This window comes from Lepidothrix coronata, unplaced genomic scaffold (assembly GCF_001604755.1).
Source record: "Lepidothrix coronata isolate B3197 unplaced genomic scaffold, Lepidothrix_coronata-1.0 Scaffold165, whole genome shotgun sequence".
NCBI lineage: Eukaryota > Metazoa > Chordata > Aves > Passeriformes > Pipridae > Lepidothrix > Lepidothrix coronata.
In genome coordinates, this window is record NW_016690345.1 from 844,882 (window position 1) to 854,632 (window position 9,751).

At 44.5% G+C, this 9,751-nt stretch overlaps 1 protein-coding gene across 4 annotated transcripts in view; it reads left to right on the top strand.

Annotated features, from left to right (window-relative positions):
- The first annotated feature begins 5,732 nt into the window (after positions 1–5,732).
- NCKAP1 (NCK associated protein 1) overlaps positions 5,733–9,751 on the top strand; it is a 59,255-nt gene continuing 55,236 nt past the window's right edge. For 2 of the 4 annotated variants that reach the window (XM_017829526.1, XM_017829529.1), the window contains exon 1: positions 5,772–5,879. In XM_017829526.1, the coding sequence (XP_017685015.1) occupies positions 5,772–5,879 (108 nt within the window). Of the gene's footprint in view, positions 5,880–9,751 lie in introns of all 4 variants that reach the window. The other 2 variants (XM_017829527.1, XM_017829528.1) reach the window with 2 other exon arrangements.

Genomic DNA, 9,751 nt, shown 5'->3' on the forward strand with positions numbered 1-9,751 from the left:
TCTCAAATGCTGATAAGAACCAGCTTCTCACGTGATTAAGCCTCATTCCCATAATGTCAGGCTGGAAATCCTGGAGCAGGCTCATCATACTTGTCCCTCCAGTATGAGCAGGAGTGCTCATGTTTTCTCAAACTGGCAAGTGTCTGCACTTCATGAGAGAATGGCTGCCATGGGATTCATCATCTGTCTCAAACTGGTTTTGCACACCTCTTTCGTGTCCTCCCTCTCCTACGTTCATGTTCTTTTATGTTCAAAGGCTTGGTATCTCTGAGCAGGTGCTGTATGTCATAAACAACCTCAGCTAGACACGCACAAAATTCAACAGAGAATTGGCACACATAGGAGCTTGCATGTTAGTGGGAAAACTGATTAAGATAATGCCCAGATACCTTCAATGAGAGGTAAAAGGAGAACATGGGAACTTGCACACATGTTGGCTTTATGACGGATTAAATAATGAAAAGGGTTTGAATTTTGGAAGAAAATAATAGATTGAAATGTAATGAATCTGTCAGCTTGGTTTAGTGAGAATGATAGGTCTTTTGACCTCTAAGCGTAAGTTAAGATTAAAAGTCTGTCTGACAAAGGCAACTGTGTTTGTTCAATGCTATTTATTATGTTTTTAGGGTCTCTCAACAGCATTATAGCCTTTATGTAGTAAATTTTTCAGCTTGTATGTCTTTCCATACAAGTTCAACAATGTAATAAATACTTATGGATTATTAACAAATAAATACCGTGCCATGACCAAATATGTGGGATTATGAGGACCATTTAAAAATTCTGATCTGTTCAAATAGCAGTTTGTCTTCCTGTTTTGAACTATTTCTACCCGAAAAGGAAATATTGAACAAAACGAGTCTGTACAAACTGGTTCTTTACTTGCATCGGACAAAGGGGCAGAGGTCGTGCAGTGCGCTGTGTTAGATGGCTCATGGAGAGTGCAGCTGATGTCTGTCATTGCACTGAAAATCCTGGCCATGGAGTCTTGAATAGCTCCCAAGCCAGAAGTTAAACCAAGGAAGAACTGACAGGAAAGGAAAAAAAAAATATGTATTTGTAAACACTTCTACAGAGATGTAAAGTATAAGTGCAGCCGACTTAGGTGGCAACACAGCCTATTCTGCAGCAGTAAATTGCCCATTACAGGTTTTAAAATAGCAGTGCTAGAAAAGTCTACATCCCTGTTTACCGTGCAGCCTGCAGAAGAGAAGGCTGCATGGAGACCTCATAGCAGCCTTCCAGTATCTGAAGGAAGCCAGAGAGGGACTTTTCATCAGGAACTGTAGTGATAGGACAAGAGGTTATGGGTTCAAACTGAAAGAGGGGAAATTTAGGTTAAATATATGGAAAAAATTCTTTGAGGGTGGTGAGGCACTGGAACAAGTAACAGGTTGCCCGGAAAAGTTGTGGATGCCCCATCCCTGGAAGTGTTCAAGGCCCAGCTGCATGGAGCCCTGAGCAACCTGGTCTAGTGGAAGGTGTTCCCCTGCATGGCAAGAGGGCTGGATTGAGATGATCTTTAAGGTCCCTCTCAACCTAGGCCATTCTATGACACTGTGATTTTTATTACTTTCTGAAAGCCACATAGTGAATAGCACAATTAAACCCTGAACTGAACAGAAAATTGACTTTAAAAGGAGCAGAGCTGAGTTTGAGCTAAATCTGAAGTGCTATTTGAAACTTGCCCTAAACTCATACTTTTGGAATAAATATAGAAAGCTGTTTAAATGTTAACAATTAATAAATCATCAATCAAATACTAGTTGTGTGTTTTAAAAATAACTGTTAGCCTTACTCTGCCCTTCTTTTAATTTTGCCACACCTGTAAGAGCTATGCTGTTACTGACAAAGCTTGTATTTCCACTTTATTGTTATGCTTGCTGCCAGACTGATGAACCCAGATGGTACAGTGCACAAATTTATATAATCTAATATGCAATAAATCTTCCTGCCAGAAAATCTACATGTGTTCCTGAAGTTTCTACATAAAGTTGCAGCAAAACTAGCATGACAGCATGGGCTTTACCTTGCTGCTACTAAAAGTGATGACAAAACCACTGAGTGCTTAAGTACACACATTCACTCTGACCAAGAATATTGTTAGAAAACTGTGTGTAGCCACACTGCAGTGATAATTCAGATAATCTGTTTAGTATTGGGTTTGTATGGCTGCGTGGCAGTAAAAATTCCTTGTGTCAGAAATTCTTATTTACTGATATTGATCCTTTCCCTATTCCAATATTCAGTATGTTTTCAAGAAATGCAGCAAACCCGGCACTATTAGCATTAAAAAAAATTATAGCAACCAGAGGTGCTCCTTATAATAGGATCTTGTGAACAGGTTGATGGATAGTGTGGGAGTTTAAAAACAGGATGCTGTTTTTAAAGGGGAGAGTCAGTCATTTTTCCCTTCTGTGCCTCACTCAGCCCGTTTTCTGTGCAGTGTTGGAGAGCTTTTATGGTGAAAGCTGCATCAGTAGTTACAGAGAGCTTGAGAGTTCTCCAGTGAACTCCATAAGCACAAGCCTTACCAAACCAATCGGCTTTGACTCAGTGCAATCTGTAGTTTTTCTACTACTTTCAGAGAAAGAGAGATTAGGACGTTAGATCATAGATGTTTCATCATGATGCACAAAAACTCCCAACAAATTGTCACAGTGTTAAATCATTCAACTTGCTTGGCTATATATAAATTACGTATTCTTTCACTGTTACTGTTTGAAACTTCCAGAACATTCAATAGGACTGGAAAATAATTCAATACGGAATTAAAAATCAGCTGCTGTTTTGTTAGCTGTAGGTGAGGAACAAAATAATTGCTTTCAGCAATAGTATTTGTTCTTAAATGGCTTTAAGCTGAAGGAGGGTAAATTTAGGTTAGATCTTAGGAAGAAATTCTTTACTGTGAGAGTAATGAGGCACTGGAACAGGTTGCCCAGAGAAGCTGTGGGTACCCCATCCCTGGCAGATTGGATGGGGCTCTGAGCAGCCTGGTCTACTGGAGGGTGTCATTGCCCACAGCAGGGGGTTGGAACAAGATGATCTTTAAGGTCCCTTTCCAACCCAAACCATTCCATGATTCTATTTTGCAGTACAAGTACACGAGAAACATCTTTATTTCAATCAGAAATATTATATTTTACATTTTAAAAATAATTTATAATAGGGGGAAGATGTTTTGTATAAAATACTATTGTAGATATTACTCATTAAATAATTTGAAATCACGTAGCATTTTATGCTTTATAAATGTAAATGCCAATTTGAATGTTTCTGATGTTTTCCATAGACTCCAGTAGTGAAAGGTCAGGTCTAACCTAATTAATCATTACAGTGTTGTTGCTAGGTATTCCTGACTCTTGGACACAAAGCTGAGGCAGAAAATCATCTGATAAAGGCCAAAGAATGAGTCAATAGCAGACTTGAGATTAGAACTCTAAGTTCTTGCTTCCTGGTTTCATTCTGAATCATAAAATAACTTGTAAGTGCTAAAGCGAAGAGGGAGGTCAGTAACAATTTAATTTCATTTAGGCTTCTCACATTCATTTTTCTGCTTTCTAAAATCTACTAGTTAAAAATATCTGAAAGACGGAAACAGTCTGATTCTGATTTCTGATGCAGACATGCAAACCGAAAATTAAATAGAAGTATTAATATGCAAAAAAAAGGCACAGATGGTGGTTCTATTATAAAAAAAAATGAGATTAGAAGGTTAATTCTTAAGCCTGTCTCTCATTCCCTGGACTGGGGAGCCCTGCATCCCAGCTGGTTGTGCTCGCTGCTCAGTGCTGCAACCGCCTCACTAACAGGTTGCAGTAAGGGATGGCTCTCCTGGCAGCCTCTTATTGACATTCACGTCATGGGGAGCTCACCATTTCTTCAAAATATATTTTGAATTTTAATTCCTGTGGCTTCCAGAGGAAAAAAAAAAATAGCAGTAATGTGACTCATCTAATTGGCGAAATGGTATTTCTCTGAATTTGCCATACATTGCTCTAGAGCGACAGCCCAGGGGAATGGCGAGAGTCTCGTGAGTGGCAGGCAGTTGCTGAATGTCATAGAATTATCAAGATTAGAAGACAACTTTAAGATGATTCAGTCCAACTGTCAACCCAGCACCACCACTGTAACCCTTAAACCACTAACCATATCACCCAGTGCCAGATCCAGACGTTCCTTAAACACTTCCAGGAATGGTGACTCCACTACCTGCCTGGGCAACTTATTCCAGTGCCTGACCTCCCTAACAGTGAGAAATTTTTTCTAATATCTAATCTGAATCTCCCCTGTCTCAGCTTTAGGCCATTTCCTCTGGTCTTCTCGCTGTAGGCACAGCAGAAGAGACCAGCCCCCACCTCACCACAACCTCCTTTCAGGGAGCTGTAGAGAGTGATGAGGTCCCCCCAACCTCCTTCTTCTTGAGACTTCATAAACCCAGCTCTCTCTGCTGCCCCTCATAGGACATGTGCTCCAGACACTTCCCCAACTCCATTGCCCTTCGCTGGACACACTCCAGCACCTCAGTGTCCTTTTTAAAGTGAGAGACCCTAAACAGAACAAAGCACTTCGAGGTGCAGCCTCACCAGTGCCAAGTACAGGGTCAGAATCACTTCCCTGGTCCTGCTGGCCACACTGTTCCTGATCCAGGCCAGGATGCCATTGGCCTTCTTGGCTGCCTGGGCACACTCTGGCTCATGTTCCGTCGCTGTGACCAGCGCTCCCAGATCTTCTTCCACTGGGCAGCTTTTCAGCCGCTCTGCCCAAGACCTGTAGCACTGCAGGGGGTTATTGTGGCTAAAGCGTAGGACTTACACGCTGTTGAAGTAAAAAAATGGCATTGATTAAGTGAAAAAGTGGAGTTCGCTAAGTAAAAAATGGAGTTCATTAAGTAAAAAAATGGAGTTCATTAAGTAAAAAAATGGAGTTCATTAAGTACAAAATGGGGCTTCTGTAGAATCACAGTAAGGTTTGGGTTGGAAGCAAACTTAAAGATCATCTTATTCCAACCCCCTGCCATGGGCAGGGACAACTTCCACTAGACCAAGTTGCTCAGAGCTCCATCCAACCTGGCCTTGAACACCCTTCCAGCACCTGAAGGGAACTTACAGAAAAGGTGGGGCGAGACTATTTACAAGAGCATGTTGTGACAGGACAAGGGGGAATGGGTTCAAATTGAAAGAATTTAGGTTTAGATTAGATACTAGAAAAAAATTCTTTACTGCGAGGGTGGTGAGGCCCTGGCACAGGTTGCCCGGGGAAGCTGTGGCTGCCCCATCCCTGGAAGTGTTCAAGGCCAGGCTGGACGGGGCTCGGAGCAACCTGGGCTAGTGAAAGGTGTCCCTGCCCACGGCAGGGGTGTGGAAGTACATGATCTTTAAGGTCCCTTCCAACGCAAACCATGCTATGATACTATGATCCTATGATTCAGTGGCCTCCTGGGACGGGACCCCCACAGCTTTATTCGCTATAGACCTTGAAGAAGAACGCGCGTTCTCCGCGGTCGTGCAGCACCCCCGAGGCCGGACCCGCGGCCCCCTCAGAGCCGCCGCACAGCGGGAGCCCAGCGCCGCCGCCGCCACCGCCCGCCCGCAGGGGGCGCGCGAGGCCGCCCCACGTGACCGAGCCCACGCCCCGCGGAGGCTCCAGAGCCGGCCGGGCGGGAGGGGAGGGAAGGGGAAGGAAGGGAGGGAGGGGACGGGAGGCAGCGCCGGGCCCAGGCCGGCGGCTGCGGGGCTGCGAGCGCCGGGGGGCGGCCGCGGAGCGCCACGATGTCGCGGGCCGTGCTGCAGCCGAGCCAGCAGAAGCTGGCGGAGAAGCTCACCATCCTGAACGACCGCGGCGTCGGCATGCTCACCCGGCTCTACAACATCAAGAAGGTGCGGGGAGCGGGGGGGACGGGGAGCCGCCCCGGCGCGATGCCCGCCGCCGCCCGGGCCGGCGCTGCGCAGGGCTCGGCCGCGCCGCGGCCTAGCGGCGGGGCCCGGGAGGCTGGGCGGGAGCCGCCGCCCGGCCGGGGAGGGGGGCCGGGGCTGCCCTGCGGCCGCCGCATCGCTCCCGGGAGGGGTGGGAGGAGGGATGGAGGAGGCCGGGCCGGTGCTCGCGGCGGCGGCGGGAGCGGGGCCTGGTCCCGGCGCGGCCCCGGAGCCGCTCCCGCCCCGCTGCCGTGCGTGACTCACGGGAGCCGCGAGTGGGCAGCGCCGCCCGGGCTTTTCCCACGCCGAAACCTGTCGCTACCGAAGGGAAAAAAAAGGGGGTTGGGGTAAAATTAGTAAGTTTAATTTCGATAAGTTCGAGGCGCGCGGTTGCTTAGCAGCTCCCGGCGTGAGATGGAGCGGGTGTTTGGAGCGGCCGTGGGTGCTGGGGCTGCTCCCGGAGGGAGCGGGTCGGTGTTGGCCTCGGTGAGGTGGCTCGGCCGTGCAGGAAGCTGCAGGTCTCGGTGCTGAGACAAGGATGGGTCGGTCACGCCTCCGCGCTCGGTGAATTTCTCCTCTGGACGTAATCGTTGTGCTTTCCTGTAGGGAAGAACGTAGTTCATGGCCACCCCCTGTGCCAGGTGCTTCATGTATCCTTCCCAGCTTCATTTTCCTAACGTGTGATACATTATCTGAAAGTGTACGGCCGCTTAACCCCCTTCCAGTAATGAATACTAGTTAGATTTTATTGCTTTGCCTTTTGTACAGATATTTCTGTGAGGTTTTTCGTGTTTCAAAGAAAATGTTAGCTATTACCTTAAAGCAGCGAGCACATGCACCTTTCCCGATTAAAATCTCAGCCCTGTTTCCATGCTGGGTTCAACTGCAATGGCAGAGGGAGTTTGAGTGTTTTAGGTGCTTATTTGGTCGCTCTGACTTATGGACCCAGGTTTCTGTCAGGAATGACCCTGCCTGAGCGATCTGAGCTCAAGGATGTGTTTTGTCCAAGAGTTTTGTTGATGTGGGAGACCTGTACTCCAGAATTAGTAAGGGCTACCACGTGCATTGTTGATTTTAAGTAAGGTATTTTTCCAGCAAAAAAACCCAACCCAAGTGATTGAAGTATTCAGAAGTCATCCAAAGCCGTGTCAGTGTTTGATGTGCGCTTGAATGTTTTCTGCAAATCTTCACTGACATAAATAAAGCATTCTGACTAAATTATTGCAAGTTCCTGACTCTCCAAAAGGTTCCTTTTAGTCTGCAGTTTTGTACGTTGGAAAATCATTTCAGCTTAGTAATGGTAACAATATAGTTACACTTTTAACAACAGAAATTCCCTATTTGCGGGGAAAACCATCAAAATGGGAAGCCGTTTGTGTGTGCGCTTGTTAAACTTTGTGAGGAATATACCAGGTGAAAACCAAGCAAGGGGAATTTTGCCTGAGTACAGCCCTGCTTCGGGGGGCAGGAAACAGGGCAGGAAAAATGAAAACTCCTCTTCATATACAGCTATTATATCAGCATATACAGCTTACAGTGCCTAAGCCATTGTGAGTCCAGGCTCTGTTTTCATTCCCAGGGACACTTACTCCTATTAAGCGGTCCAGTGCCTACAGACACATTTCTGCTTGGCACGTTAGGATGGCACAGTCCTGAGCATGTTGGCCCATATGGTGGTAGCTTCTGCTGTTACTCATGTCAGTGAAGTGATGCAGGTGGACAGGCTCTCCACAGGGGAGCAGCAGCACTGGAGGTGACACCATTTTTTCCTGCAAGTTCCAAGAACTGAGTCCAAAATTGCATAGGTCTTGCATACAGAGAGAGAGGAGGTGTGACCAAGTGTCTTGACTGTTGTGTGACATGTATTTTTGCAAATCTTGAGGTGTCCCAGGCAGAACACTGTGTATTCATGTAGTGATTTATGATTTAAATAGTTGTTTTCTTCAGCTGCAGTCAGTACTGCTTGACAGGGGGAACTGGTTAGCTCTGATGAGCCCAGAAGTCTCCGGACTGACTACTGTATTTTATTGTGGCTCTCTCTTCAGCCCAGCTGCAGCATAGCTGGATGCTCGGAGCACTTTATTTTTCTTTATTTCTTTTTTTTTTTTTTCCTTTCTGAAAGCAGTCAATTCCAAAACTGCTGTTTGAGATTCTCTCATAGATTCCTCCATTGAGTATAATATTGAAACTCAAGTTACTAGAGATAACCACACAATATGTGGTTTTGCGGTTAAAGGAAATGGTTAAGACTTATTTTTAATAAGAGGAAGTGAGAGGTTGAAGTATTCGTAGCTGCCTTACAGATTGCTGTAGATACTGTCTAGAGAAGAGGGATTTTCAAGGATTAAGAATTTTCTTGACTCTTAGAAACAAAGCAGGAATATTTTACTTCCCAGGGAATCACAGCAGTTGCTAGAAGCAGTTAGAAACTTACGTACTTTATACTTCATCTTCCGATTCAAATTCCAGTTTTGATGTCGTTGTGCTTATACTTGTTAATTGTCCATAGTTTCCTGTTTACTGACCTTCTGTGCTGCTGTCTTTTGAAACAGTTAAAAGTTTGTTGCTTTTAAGACAGAGTATCTGAGTGTATGGGGTTTTTTTTACCTCTGAGAGTGACATGGATAATATGAAAAGTGGAGTTAGTAAAGTAATAGCAGATGATGAGTCAAAACTCATATTAGATCTGTACCGAGGTGGACTTTTTGTAGTTTGTTATTGTTTTGAAGGATGACCCTTTGCTTGCTGCTTTCAGCTGTCCCTTTGGCACTGTGACCAATATTAATCCTGAACTTAGAATTCTTACCGTTGTGGTTTCTCTCTTGGTTTGTTCCTTCTGCTTTTTAAGAATTTCTCCTCAGTCAGCTGGGCTAGCAGTTGTATTATTGTTTACCCTGTAATTCTTTTTCTTCACTACAACTGCATCTCTATAAATCAAAGACAGCAGGGGTTTTTCATATCACTGTGTTCTCAGGTGAAGCTTGGATTTCAGGGTTACCTTTCAGAGCAGATCATGGCTTGTGTTGGTGAGCTCTCTGTAGTGCTGCCAGTACTGTCAGCTCAGAGCATTGCTGGAGAGTGGTGGTGGAGGAGAAGTAATCTTGTTTTTTCTGTCTTTTGTTTGTTTATGAAGCCCTTGGATACCGGGATGTATTTACAATGAAAGATTTCATCTTGAAATACCTGAAGTACAGATTTAGCCAGAGGAAACCTAAGGAGTGTGATTTTTGAAGAATGTCTCAGCAGTGCTACTATCAACAGACCTGCTAGGGATGAAAGTTAAAGTTTTGAATTATTTAGAGTATATGTTAATCAAACTTGATGAGTCTGTTATTTAGCATGAATTGCTTCACTACCAGTGTTCTGTTGTTTGTCACAGTATAGACTTTATATTTGTTTGCAAGATTTTTTTCTGAAAATGTCATTAAGAAAGTAAATTGACTTTCCCAACTCTGATGATTACATAGTAACCCAAAAATGAGAATCTGAAACGATTTCTTAGATGTGAACTGCATAACCGAACTGAAATCATAGATAAGGAACTTAATAAATATTTGCAGAGGTTTTAGCTGACTTCATATTTACCATTCCAAACTAAAAATGTGGTCCCAGTCCTCTTATGTGAGCAACACATAGCTTGGTGTGAAGCCAGATTTAAAATAATTTAGCAGGGGATTGCCAGTTAGTTCTTTAAAGATGTAATAGTGGGAATATTGGGTTTTTACCCATATTGAGGATATTACTACTTAAACTTAGAAGTTATAACAGCCAGTTGATTGTTTGATTAATAGAACCAATCAATAAAATGTACTGTTTTGCTAAGGCACTAGAGTGGT